At 42.9% G+C, this 14,118-nt stretch overlaps 1 protein-coding gene across 3 annotated transcripts in view; it reads right to left on the bottom strand.

Annotated features, from left to right (window-relative positions):
- Positions 1-186: 186 nt before the first annotated feature.
- LOC139534428 (apoptotic chromatin condensation inducer in the nucleus-like) overlaps positions 187-14,118 on the bottom strand; it is a 28,723-nt gene continuing 14,791 nt past the window's right edge. For 2 of the 3 annotated variants that reach the window (XM_071333571.1, XM_071333572.1), the window contains exons 8-17: positions 13,049-13,094; positions 9,016-9,170; positions 8,727-8,858; positions 5,662-5,842; positions 5,390-5,535; positions 5,058-5,165; positions 4,742-4,849; positions 4,061-4,412; positions 1,902-1,990; positions 187-1,815 (exon numbers count right to left, since the gene is read on the bottom strand). In XM_071333571.1, the coding sequence (XP_071189672.1) occupies positions 1,480-1,815; positions 1,902-1,990; positions 4,061-4,412; positions 4,742-4,849; positions 5,058-5,165; positions 5,390-5,535; positions 5,662-5,842; positions 8,727-8,858; positions 9,016-9,170; positions 13,049-13,094 (1,653 nt within the window). In that variant the 3' untranslated portion in view covers positions 187-1,479. The remainder of the gene's footprint in view (positions 1,816-1,901; positions 1,991-4,060; positions 4,413-4,741; positions 4,850-5,057; positions 5,166-5,389; positions 5,536-5,661; positions 5,843-8,726; positions 8,859-9,015; positions 9,171-13,048; positions 13,095-14,118) is intronic. The other variant, XM_071333573.1, reaches the window with a different exon arrangement.

Here is a 14,118-nt window from a genome sequence, read left to right as displayed (position 1 = left end):
AATGAGGTGGTTGATGAGCAGGTGTCAACATACTTTTGGCCATGTAGTGTATTCATATATTCGTATTCATATAATTTACTAATCTCCCGAATAAGCAATTGTTGAATTAGCAACAGTCTCCTAGGAACTTGAACAACATTACAAAATGTGACTTGCGATACTATATTAAAGAATGTGCTGACAACATTTAAACTTTTACATTTATTTTGAATTCTTTGTACATTCAGCACTTACAGGAGGAAAAAAAACAGCCAAATAAGAATCAGTTTCAAACAAATTAAAAACAATATTAAAACAGTAATAATCTAAGTTAAACTCGTCTGATTCATTTACAAAAAGAACTGGGAGGGTCGAGGGTACACTGAGTGAATAAGGAAGAGAGCAAGAAAGCGATAGTTTCACATGTTGGGACAGTTTCACATCGTGCCACACAGATTCTCCCAGTGCGTTTGGACCCCCCCCTACCCAAACAACCTAAAAAGAACAGTATACATGCCAAGTGTGCATAAATGAAATCAGTCCCCCACACAAAAATGTCCCTACCCTTCTGACAAGGCAAAAAGACAGTTTCTTAATGTTCTTTAACATATGCTGCTTTCAGTGTAATGACACATGACCAACTTTAACCTTAGTGTGTGGAGAGGGAGAGCAGAGCACCACCACACCACACACACACTAGAACACACAAAAACCATCCAAGGCTGAGATTTACATGATTCATCATAATAAAACATCAAAGCAGAAAAAATAACCTTCACATGACCCTACAAAGGGCCTTGGTACCGGTCGTAGAAAAAATAACTTCACTGGATTTTGAAATACTAAAATTGATTCTAGAACACATTTGGGGGTTGGTAAGCTGGGCTGCTATTTTTAAATGGATTATTACAGGGAAGAGTCTTATTACTGTGTGCCCGCAGAGATTGGTGGAACAAGACTCTGTTCCAGGCCTTGAGGCAAACCTCCACCCTTTCTTTCCATTTGTGGTTAAAACGCATGAGAATTTCCAGAGCTCAGAATAGGCCTCTGGACTGCTTCGTATGAGAAGCTTGAGACAGATGAGACAGCTATAGGAGGAAGCGGGAGAGCGAAATGTCACCGTATCTATTCCCCATATAGTACACTACTTTTGACAGGGGCCTTCATATAGGAAATAGGGTGCCATTTTGGAGGCAGACATTTTTCGGTTCACTAAACTATCAACATGTGACCATACATGTAGATTTTTATGAACATGTGAGAGACAGACGGCATTACTGAGTGAGGATTTGGGGTTTTCTAAATAGGAGTCTCCCTGGCACAAAGGACAGGATAGCCAGAAGAGGAACAGCCTGTTAACCTGAAGACTATGGAAGTGGTTTTAATGTAAAGGAGGGGGACTAGAAATCTCTTTCTGCTGTGTTCCAATTGTATGTTGAATGAGGGACTGCATCCATCCTTTTTTCCTCCCCATCTCTCTCACTCCGTCAAACTGAACACTCAACGGCGTTTGTCTCGGGGGTTGCTACGGCTACGGGAGCGTCGGAACCCAGTAGAGGGTTTAGTATCAGGACCTCTGGGTCTGAATCCACCACTGTCCCTCCTCTTCTCCCCCTCTCTCTCCTTCCCTCGCTCCCTTTCTCTATCTCGGTCTCCCTCAGATCCCCGGACACTCACACTTCCAGTGCTTACCGCAGCTCCTCCCTCCTTCTCTCTGCTTTTAATTCTCTCCTTTCTCTCCTCCTCTCGCTTCTTGTCCTCCTCCTCCTGCTGTTCTTTCCGCCTCCTCTCTCGTTCTTTCTGTCGCTCTTCCCGTTCTTTTCCCCTCTGGTTTGCCTAGGGATACGAACAAAAGTAATTAATGACAATAAAACACTCCTATCAAGTTGTTGCATTATGATGTGTGTGTGTGTGTGTCTTACCTGTTCTTCAGTGAGGGGGAGCCAGTATATACAGGGAGCTGCTTTGGTCTTATTGAAGAGGTCGTCTAGTAATTTGGCAGGAGGCTCATCTGTTGGAATGGATGAAAATGGAGGAGAGGGAGAGAGAAAGATAGTGAGTTAACATCGTAATAGCTATAGGTTACAAACAGCTTAGATATTAAAACTAGAGGCCTCCGATTAATTAGGGCCGATTTCAAGTTTCCATAACAATCGGAAATCGGTATTTTTGGACACCGATTTGGCAGTTATTTTTTTTAAACACCTTTATTTAACTAGGCAAGTCAGTTAAGAACACATTCTTATTTTCAATGACTGCCTAGGAACGGTGGGTTAACTGCCTTGTTCAGGGGCAGAACGACAGATTTTTACCTTGTTAGCTTGGGTATTCAATCTTGCAACCTTACGGTTAACTAGTCCAACGCTCTAACCACCTGCCTCTCATTGCACTCCACGAGGAGCCTGCCTGTTACACGAATGCAGTAAGAAGCAAAGGTAAGTTGCTAGCTAGCATTAAACTTATCCTATAAAAAACAACCAATCATAATCACTAGTTAACTACACATGGTTGATATTACTAGTTTATCTAGCGTGTCCTGCGTTGCATATAATCGATGCGGTGCGCATTTGCGAAAAAGGACTGTCGCTGCCCCAACGTGTACCTAACCATAAACATCAATGCCTTTCTTAAAATCAATACACAAGTATATCTTTTTAAACCTGCATATTTAGATAATATTGCCTGCTAACATGATTTTCTTTGTGTCACTTCTCTTGCAACAGAGTCAGGGTATATGTGCAGCAGTTTGGGCCGCCTGGCTCGTTGCGAACTGTGTGAAGACTATTTCTTCCAAACAAAGACAGCCAACTTCGCCAAACGGATGATTTAACAAAAGCGCATTTGCGAAAAAAGCACAATCGTTGCACGACTGTACCTAACCATAAACATCAATGCATTTCTTAAAATTGTGTCACTTCTCTTGCGTTCATTGCACGCAGAGTCAGGGTATATTCAACAGTTTGGGCCGCCTGGCTCGTTGCGAACTAATTTGCCAGAATTTTACGTAATTATGACATAACATTGAAGGTTGTGCAATGTAACAGGAATATTTAGACTTATGGATGCCACCCGTAGATAGAATACGGAACGGTTCCGTATTTCACTGAAAGAATAAATGTTTTGTTTTCGAGATGATAGTTTCTGGATTCGACCATATTAATGACCTAAGGCTCGTATTTCTGTGTGTTATTATGTTATAATTAAGTCTATGATTTGAAAGAGCAGTCTGACTGAGCGATGGTAGGCACCAGCAGGCTCGTAAGCATTCATTCAAACAGCAATTTTGTGCGTTTTGCCAGCAGCTCTTCGCAATGCTTCAAGCATTGCGCTGTTTATGACTTCAAGCATATCAACTCCCGAGATTAGGCTGGTGTAACCGATGTGAAATGGCTAGCTAGTTAGCGGGGTGCGTGCTAATAGCGTTTCAAACGTCACTCGCTCTGAGACTTGGAGTAGTTGTTCCCCTTGCTCTGCATGGGTAACGCTGCTTCGAGGGTGGCTGTTGTCGATGTGTTCCTGGTTCGAGCCCAGGTAGGAGCGAGGAGAGGGACGGAAGCTATACTGTTACACTGGCAATACAAAAGTGCCTATAAGAACATCCAATAGTCAAAAGTATATGAAATACAAATCGTATAGAGAGAAATAGTATGATGATTCCTATAATAACTACAACCTAAAACTTCTTACCTGGGAATATTGAAGACTCATGTTAAAAGGAACCACCAGCTTTCATATGTTCTCATGTTCTGAGCAAGGAACTTAAACGTTAGCTTTTCTACATGGCACATATTGCACTTTTACTTTCTTCTCCAACACTTTGTTTTTGCATTATTTAAACCAAATTGAACATGTTTCATTATTTATTTGAGGCTAAATTGATTTTATTGATGTATTATATTAAGTTAAAATAAGTGTTCATTCAGTATTGTTGTAATTGTCATTATTAAAAATAAAAATACATTTTAAAAAATCGGTATCGGCTTTTTTTGGTCCTCCAATAATTGGTATTGAAAAATCATAATCGGTCGACCTCTAATTAAAACATGCATAGGGAGGACAAGAGACTCCCAACTCCTCTCACCCTTTTTGTCGGTCTTCTTCTCCTTGCCGTCCCTCTCCTTCCGCCTTCTCTCTCTATCCAGGGAGCGAGATCTCCTCCCCCTCTCCCTCTCCTCTCCTGGTTTGCCTCCGAAGTCTCGAACCTTGTCCCGGTCCCACTCACGTTCCGCCCTGGTCCTCTCCCGGCGTTCCATCTCCCTCTCTCTCTCCGCCCACTGGTCCCGCACCCCTCCGACCACGCCGCGGTCCCCGCGCCCGTCCATCAGAGGGGGCAGCACGCCCGGTCGGACTTTGGGACCTCCAGGACCCACACCAGGCTGGGGGCGGTGCTCCTCTCTTGGATCCACGGTCAGTAGGCCTCTGTGAAAGTCCAGCTAGAGAAGAGAGAGAACGAGAGGAATAAAGGATGAATGAGAGGAAAAAAGGGTGAATGATTTTTAGATGGGCAGTGTTTTATCACTTTAAAAACGTGTTCCTTGGATGGATAAGAGGGGAAGGGCTTTGTTAAATCATAATTTACACAATAGATCTACACACCATAGATTGAACATAGATCTACACACCAAGCGCCAGCAATTTTTCCCCAAGTTAGTTTATATAGATACCCATTAGTCCATGAGAGCTAATATTCCTATGTTCCTAGTGTTTACTAGTACTAGTCCAGTTGTTCCCTGATGGGTGTGAAAGGGTTGGACAGAATTACCTCGTTCTGCTCACAGAAGTCCACACTGAGAACCTTAGGGTTGCTTTGGGGCCACTTCACCCCGTGGAGCGCAGCTCGTGTGGCCACAGCCTCCTCTGTGCTGGAGTACTGGGAGGAAAGAGAGAGCGAGAGAGGTCAAAGAACAATGACCAGTTCTTTGAAAAACAAGTGTGATGTGCATGGACTTTCAAAGCCATCAGTTTCTCTAGTCCCAATTAAGTAATTTGGGAATTAATTATCTGACAGACTTGACACTTACAATGATAGTGAGAGACAAACTGGTATGAGAGAGAACGAGACAATGACAGTTACTCACAGTGACGTAGCAGTGAGACTTGATCTTGTCGATCCAGAAGCTATCCTCTACCACTGAGCCTGTCCTGTTCAGCAGCTCCTTCAGCTGACCCAGTGTGAAAGGTCGTACCTAATGGACAGGAGAGAGGTCATAGGTCAGTCAGGGCCACAGGTCACTCAGTTCATGATGTTGATTCAAGGTAGAAGTTGCCCTTTTGCACAGATCTAGGATCCGTTTAACTTAACCTTACCCATTAGGGTATGGTTAAACTAGGAGCAACCTTATCCCAAGATCTACTTTTATATATCCTACACACTCAAATGAGTGGGTTAAAGACAATGCTCTGAACTCACCAGGTTACAGACGTGGACGATGTTGGAGACTTTGCCTCTGGGCGGAGAGGGCTGTTTGGCGGTGCGAACCGGGTCGTCGATGGTGACAGACACACCTGACTTCTGCTGGCTGATGGAGCGACGCACCAGCGTATCACTGGGAGTGACTGAGGGAGAGAGATTGATTTGAAGAGAAAGGGAAAAACAAGGGGAACGGGGCAGGAAGATAGTAGTTAGAAAGAAGTGTCATATTAGCCGGAGAGACTTGGGAGACGGTGTTACACTTCAGTTACCTTTCTTAGCGTCGGTGTCGTGCGCAGCGGAGGACTGAGACTCCATGGTGTCTTCTGAGTAGCTGTCCTTCCTCTTCTCTTTCTGTGTCCTCTCTCTGTCATGCTCCTGTTTCTTCTCCTTCTCCTCCTCCTCTTCATCTTGTTCTCCTTGGCCATTCTCCTGGTTTTCACTTGGGACCACCTATGAATGGAGAAGAGACAACTTAATCACTATACAGCTCAAGTGTGTAAGAATAAATGTTGGTTTGTCGATAAAAAGAAAACTCGGTCTCCGTCCTCACACGATGCTTGTTCCGTGGGTAAGCGAATGCTCCTACCACTGTCTTTCCCAAGCATCTTCGACCAGTGTTTAGGCTTACTGCCCAGCATATACCTCGTATCAACAGCACTGGCTTATGCTAGACAGAAAAAAACACCCCAAAGCTCAATGTGGAAGAGGAATACGTATCAAACGCTACTCCATGAACTCGATCAACAAAAAGAGTTGTATAAAGATATTTTAAAAATAAATAAGTCTGTCCTGCAAATCTTTATGGATTCTACCAACAAAAGGGTTGATGATTTGTTTAAGGATGTCATGGAATTTAAACAGTTTGGAGTTTACGCAGTCAGAGGTGGAGGAGCTAAAGGGCGTGAATGTCACCAGACAGACTGCATTCAAACCATGTCTGAGGATTTAGCAATTTTACAAACACTTGACAAGCACTTGTCCAAAAGGAGAATACCTCGAAATCCAATAGAGGCGCAAAAACATATATATATATATTTTTTTTATAATTTAAAAAAAGATGGAATTGAGGATTTTAAGACTGAAACTTGGCATGACACCGAAGGGCAAGAAACTCCTGGCAGATCAACTCAAACTGGACCCTAAACTCATGGAGATGGAGGGCGCATAGGAATGTCACTTTCTTCCCTGATGGACGGCCCAGATCTATAGTGGTGAAACTGCTCAGGTTCAAAGACAAGGAGGAGATTCTCAGAGAGCCAAGTGCCTGAAGGAAACCAACATCTTCATCAATGAAGACTCCTCTGAAAAGGTTTGCCTCAAAAGAAAGGAACTGCTGCCACGACTAATTGAAGAACGAAAAAAAAAAGGCCAAATTGAAAAAAAACGGATGGAAATCCTGTGGATTGCATTAAGGACCATTTCCCTTCTCTGCTTCAGTTTGATCCTCCTGATGTAATTGGTAACTTAAAGATATCAGCAGTAGCCTCTAATGTATATCTTCACCAAATCTATGCAAACTGGTATTGTTCCTAAAGATTGACAATTTTCTAAAGTTATCCCCCTCTATATAATCTGGGGATCCAAGATCTTTTGCAAATTATCCCCCAATATCTGTACTACTATGTTTTTCTAAAATCCTCAGAATTGGTATATAAGAAAATGTTGAAACATTTAATTAACACTTCTATATGAGCAACAATATGGTTTACGTAAAAACTTCTCCAAAGATATGGCTCTTTTGCAACTTGTGGATAAGATCTATACAGCCCTTAACAATGAATACACGCTTTGGCATCTTTTTAGATTTATCCAAAGCCTTGACACGGTTGATCAGGAAATATTACTTTCTAAAATGCATTACTACGGTTTTCATGATTATACATATCATTGGTTATATAGTTATGTTTATGATGGAGAACAATTTGTTTATGCAAACAGTTGTGCATCTACCAAGTCAGATATGGCCAAATTTTCAGAATGTTTCGGATAGATTAAATAAAAAACATTTTTAAAAGATAATTTAACTATTGTATTCTCCAGAATCTCAATTGGTGGGAATGAAATGGAACAAGTCACATCCACTAGATTCCTCGGAGTCTAATTGATGAAAAGTTACCTTGAAAAGATAATATTCAATTTGTCTGTAGCAAAGCGATGATATATTTTGGTATCATCAGAAAGATTAGCGGTTTGGTTCATCAGGCTTGCATCCTAACTCTATACTACAGTTTAATTTAAACATATCTAATTTACTGTAATATTGTCTGAGCCAGTACATATACCTCCTACCTACACAAATTTCTCATCATACAAAATACATTTGCAAGACTAGCCACCTCTAATTACCTGGCTCCATCTGCGCCTTTGTTTAAGAAACTCAACATCTTGTCTATTTACGATATTAATGTACTCCAATTATGTACTTTCATCTACAAATACTGATACTCACAGACAGTATACCTAAACCCTTCAATGGATTCTTCCAGGTTAATTCTGAAATCCATCTATATAACACAAGACACTGTGATAACCTTCACCCTCCCCACTGCCACACCTGACATAGAGAATTGACTACCAGATACAGAGGTACCATACTCTGGAATTTTTACCTTCATATTGCAAAAACCTCATCATCCCTCAATAACTTCAAGTGAAGACTGGGGGTCAGCCTGACGAACCAAACTACCCAGTAATCCCCTCCATCTAGCCTAATTCTCACACACATAATTAAACGTTTTTTCTTGTATACTGAGTATATCATGTACAATTATAATGAATATGCTTGTTTAACTGATTGAACAAACTTTTTTTGTAACTTATATTTGTGGTGTGGTTTTCATATCAGCCCTTTTGGGCTTCTATCCTCTCCTGCACTCTTTTTTTTATTTTTTATCTGTACTGTTTTGTCTTTCACTTGTATTTGGTGCAAATAAATAAAACCGAAACCTAGTTTTAAATGTACTATATATACCAATATCACTCCAGATATGATCAATTTATGGTGGTGCAATTACATTGAGTGGCCCGCACAGTAATGTTGTAAACACATCTGTGGTACACACATATGATATACACCTATGCGGCAGGTAGCCTTGTGGTTAAAGCGTTGGGCCAGTAACCGAAAGGTTGCTGGATCGAATCCGAGCTGACAAGGTAAAAATCTGTCGTTTTGCCCCTGACCAAGGCAGTTAACCAACTGTTCCCCGGTAGGCCGTCATTGTAAATAAGAATTTGTTCTTAACGGACTTGACTAGTTAAATAAAGGTTAAAAAAATGTATTATTCAGTAGCCTATTAAAGTTTGTCTGATCCACTCCCCAGGCCCCTTTCCCCACCTGTGTGACAGTGCGTCTGATCTTGAGGCCCTTGTCCTCCCTGGTGGTGTCCTCGTCCCCAGACAACTGGATGTCATCAGGGTGGAGATCCACCACAGCATCCTGACTGGGCTTGATGTCTGGGATCAGAGACTGGTAGGAGGGGGAGAAAGGAGGACAAAGAGTTTGAATGTAACAACTTTGAACCCATGTTCTGTCTGAATTGAAACAGGGATTTTTAGGATGTTATTTTCTTCTTCAGAATGTGTGCCTGTCTGTTTGTATGTGTGCGTGCTGCCATGTACAGTACCTTGAGTGAGTCTGTGGTGATGCTGATGGATGGTTTCTTGGCGTTGACGGCCGTGCTGGATCCCCACCTCCTCTTCCTCCCAGCGGCGGTCCCGGACTCTGCCTCCCCCCCGGCTGCTGCTGCTGCTCCTCCCTCTGGAGACGTCTTACTGCCTGCTGAGAGGATGAATAACACGGTTCGTATAGTATAGGTTCGTATAGTATTTTTCACCTGCGTCGAATACAACAGGTGTCGAGTTTTACAGTGAAATGCGTACTTACGAGCCCTTTCAACAAAGCAGATTTTAAAATGTAAAGACAAATTAGCTTTAAAAAAAATAGACTTTGAAATATTAACAATAAAAATACATACAAAAGGAGTACTGGTACCGTTGTACTGTAATTTAGCATGTTCGTAAGTATATTGTCTGCACAACATGAGGGGGAAAATAAGGAAGAATAAAAGTTACAAAAGGGAGCAGGGGGAATACTGAATTACAGACATAAGAATTATGATTGTCTGAGGTAAGAATCTAGTTCCTAATGAATCAGGAAAACTAACATTATTTGACAGAGACTCCATTATGAGAACACACCAGTGTCACCAACATTTATCTGGGCAGAGGAACCATGATTTACTCAAAATGTATTAATCTATGGCTTCTCTTTCGACTGAGCGTGGAATTAAAGGTCGGCGGGAGACTGATTTATTCATCCCGCTGCGCCCGCAGCTTTTGAAACCGCACCTGCCCACAACCGCTGGCTTTCTGTCCGACTCTCACCCGCTACAAGAACTGGTCTCAAACCCAACTGCAGTCCCACAATGTTATTTTAGGCATATGTGACAACTCACTTGCCAGCCATGGTCCGTAGAATTTGGCACCCTATAGGCAATATCAAAAGGCACAAAAATAACCTAAGAAATATGTTAAATTACCAGTTTTTCACGTGGCCCATTATGGCTATCGGTATTACACACGCAGTTTGAAGAGAGCAGAGGCTAATTGCACACGCACCTGATCGCACATATGGCTGCAGAACTTGAAGCAGCAGCAAGGATGACGACAGCGGACACTTGCTCAAGCTAGGTTTTGCATATAGGATACAGCCTACCTTTTAAGAGGAAGATTTGGAGGCAGAGACAAATAAATGGGTACTCACGATTTATTGAAAATGAAAAGGCGCAACGCTCGCTCACCATAGTGCCTGTGCTCCTTTTCCTTTTCAATCTAATTTGTTTTATTGCACCTCGAGTCACGTTGGTCGGGCTCCCTCCACTTCTTTCTATTATCCTACCAAACGAGCCAAATGACTTACATGCTCACGTCAAGGCAAGCAACACTGAAGCATGCATGAGAGCATCAGCTGTTCCAAAACGACTGTGTGATCACGCTCTCCGTAGCCGATGGGACCTTTAAACAGGTCAACATTCACAAGGCCGCAGGGCCAGACGGATTATCAGGACGTGTACTCCGAGCATGCGCTGACCAACTGGCAAGTGTCTTCACTGACATTTTCAACCTGTCCCCGATGGAGTCTGTAATACCAACATGTTTCAAGCAGACCACCATAGTCCCTGTGCCCAAGAACATTAAGGTAACCTGCCTAAATGACTACCAACACGTAGCACTCACGTCTGTAGCCATGAATTGGTTTGAAAGGCTGGTCATGGCTTACATCAGCATCATTATCCCAGAAACCCTAGACCCACTCCAATTTGCAAACCACCCCAACAGATCCACAGATGATGCAATCGCTATTGCACTCCACACTGCCCTCACCCACCTGGACAAAAGGAACACCTACATGAGAATGCTATTTATTGACTACAGCTCAGCGTTCAACACCATAGTGCCCTCAAAGCTCTTCACTAAGTTAAACCTCCACAGGATCGGTGGGTCCCCCGCGGGACGGTTGAGCTAACGTAGGCTAATGTGATTAGAATGAGGTTGTAAGTAAGAAGAAAATTTCCCAGGACATAGACATATCAGATATTGGCAGAAAGCTTAAATTCTTGCTAATCTAACGGCACTGTCTAAATTACAGTAGCTATTACAATGAAATAATACCATGCTATTGTTTGAGGAGCGTGCACCGTTATAAACTTGAAAAGTTATTAATAAACCAATTAGGCACATTTGGGCAGTCTTGATACAACATTTTGAACAGAAATACAATGGTTCATTGGATCAGCCTAAAACGTTGCACATACACTGCTGCCATCTAGTGGCCAAAATCTAAATTGCAGCTGGGCTGGAATAATACAATATGGCCTTTCTCTTGCATTTCAAAGATATATATATTTTTATTTTATTTTTTATTATTTTTTTAATTATTTTTTTAATTATTTTTTTTACTTATGGTTTTCTCTTTGTATTATCTTTAACCAGATCTAATGTGTTATATTCTCCCTCATTAATTTCACATTTCCACAAACTTAAAAGTGTTTCCTATCAAATGGTATCAAGAACATGCATATCCTTGCTTCAGGTCCTGAGCTACAGGCAGTTAGATTTGAGTATGTCATTTTAGACAAAAATTGAAGAGAAAAAAAGGGACCAATCCTTAAGAGGCTAAGGACCCTGGGACTAAACACCTCCCTCTGCAACTGGATCCTGGACTTCGACGGGCCGCCCCCAGGTGGTAAGGGTAGGTAACAACACATCCGCTACACTGATCCTCAACATGGGGGCCTCTCAGGGGTGAGTGCTCAGTCCCCTCCTGTACTTCCTGTTCACTCATGACTGCATGGCCAGGCACGACTCCAACACCATCAAGTTTGCCGACAACACAACAGTGGCAGGCCTGATCACCGACAACGATGAGACAGCCTATAGGGACGAGCTCAGAGACCTGGCCGTGTGGTGCCAGGACAACAACCTCTCCCTCAACGTGATCAATACAAAGGAGATGATTGTGGACTACAGGAAAAGGAGGACCGAGCACACCCCCATTCTCATCAACGGGCTGTAGTGGAGCAGGTTGAGAGCTTCAAGTTCCTTGGTGTCCACATCAACAAACTATCATGGTCCAAACACACCAAGACAGTCGTGAAGAGGGCACAACAAAGCCAATTCCCCCTCAGGAGACTGAAAAGATTTGGCATGGGTCCTCAGATCCTCAAAAAGTTCTACAGATGCACCATCGAGAGCATTCTGACTGGTTGCATCACTGCCTGGTATGGCAACTGCTCGGCCTCCGACCGCAAGGCTCTATAGAGGGTAGTGCGTACAGCCCAGTGCAACACTGGGGCCAAGCTTCCTGCCATCCATGACCTCTATACCAGGCAGTGTCAGAGGAAGGCCTTATAAATTGTCAAAGACTCCAACCACTCTAGTCATACACTGTTCTCTCTCCTACCGCACGACAAATGGTACCAGAGTGCCAAGTCTAGGTCCAAAAGGCTTCTTAACAGCTTCTACCTCTAAGCCATAAGACTCCTGAACAGCTATTCAAATGGATACCCAGACTATTTGCATTTTTAACTTAACACTTATTTTTCTTAAAACTGCACTGTTGGTTAAGGGCTTGTAAGTAAGCATTTCACTAAGGTCTACTACACCTGTTGTATCCGGCGCATGTGACAAATCCAATTTGATTTACAATACTTATTTACAGCCACTAGTAAACTAGTCTAATCATATTGAAGTGAATTTCCTTGGAACGATAACTGCCACGTGATTCTCCACCCATGCATAGTCACTAGGCAGCTTACTCTATTTCAATGAGGCGCACTAGATCCCGCACACCCAACTAGAAGGAGCGGTAGGCTACTGAACTTCTGTGTGTGTGTGTGAATAATGCAACAAATATGTGCTTTTAGGTCGATCCAGTTTAAACGCACACGAAGCAGAAAGACATCCGTTTCCAATAAATGTTTGTCCAAAAGTAGTCTTATGACCGCCCGTAGCATGAAAAATGCTGACGCGCCGCAATGATCTGTCGGGACCCGCGGCCTGGAATGTATCTGGACTGATGCGATTCTTTTCTACGGTCTAGATTAGAGGGGATCCAGTACAGGACAGGTAACAGTAAGCCAAACTGGTAATACTCACTGGTCAAGGAGATCTTGCGTGCAGCGAACGCTTTAGGAGTGGTGCTCTGGAAAGAGAGAGAGGATGTAACAGATACCCCAGGGGCGTGGGGTGAGATGAGACCCAGATACTGAGACAACATACTAAACACAGAGAGAGAGAGAGGTGGGGGATAGAGAGGGAGAGAACTGTCTGACAGGCTCCTATTAAACCACATAAGGAGAAGAGGGGGGGGGGGGGGGGGGGCTTGGTCGATACAGAGGGAAACTCCAGACACGTTCGCCTCCACCTTTGTTCAAAGACACCAGAAGATTAAGACGAATGAATATGTTCCTACCATGTGTAAGTGTGAGTGTAGCACTGCAACTTAAATCACTAGACATCTAAAGTATACTCCTACTGGTGTGTGTTAGTGTAGAAAATACTCCTACTGCGGTGTTGCTGTGGTGTGGGTGTAGTACCGACTGAGGACAAAGCAAGTGCATAGAATATGCTATATAAAAGGGTCTAATTTAAGGCATCAGCAAGCTTTCCTCTGCTAGACTGTAGAGACCTGGTTGAGTATAAGACAGACTGACATTAACTGTATTAATGCATCTTCATGGAATCTGGGTCGGGGATGATAATGTTCAGATCAGGAGGATAACCTTGAGCTAATCGTTAATGTCTGGCTCTTCTTGTGTGTGGTAAGCAGAGAGACTGACTATACTGTAACTCTATATCTTTTATAAATCATACTGAACAAAAATGAAAGGCAACAATTTCTAAGATTTTGATGATTTACAGTTCCATATCAGGAAATCAGTCAATTGAAATAAATAAATTAGGCCCTAAACTATGGATTTCACATGACTAGGCAGGGGCGCAGTCATGGGTGGGTCTGGGAAGGCATAGGCCCTCCCACTTGGGAGCCGGGTCCACCCACTGGGTAACCATGCCCGGCTAATAAGAACGAGTTTATCCTCACAAAAGGGCTTTTATTACAGACAGAAATACTCAACACCCCCCAAGCGTGGTTACATGTGGTCTACGGTTGTGAGGCCGTTTGGACATACTTGAGACATCTGTGGCATTGGGTTGTGACAAAACTG

Source organism: Salvelinus alpinus, chromosome 11 (genome assembly GCF_045679555.1).
Source record: "Salvelinus alpinus chromosome 11, SLU_Salpinus.1, whole genome shotgun sequence".
Classification (NCBI taxonomy): domain Eukaryota; kingdom Metazoa; phylum Chordata; class Actinopteri; order Salmoniformes; family Salmonidae; genus Salvelinus; species Salvelinus alpinus.
Note: the sequence above shows the minus strand (reverse complement) of the source record. Positions and strands in the feature narration are given on the sequence as shown.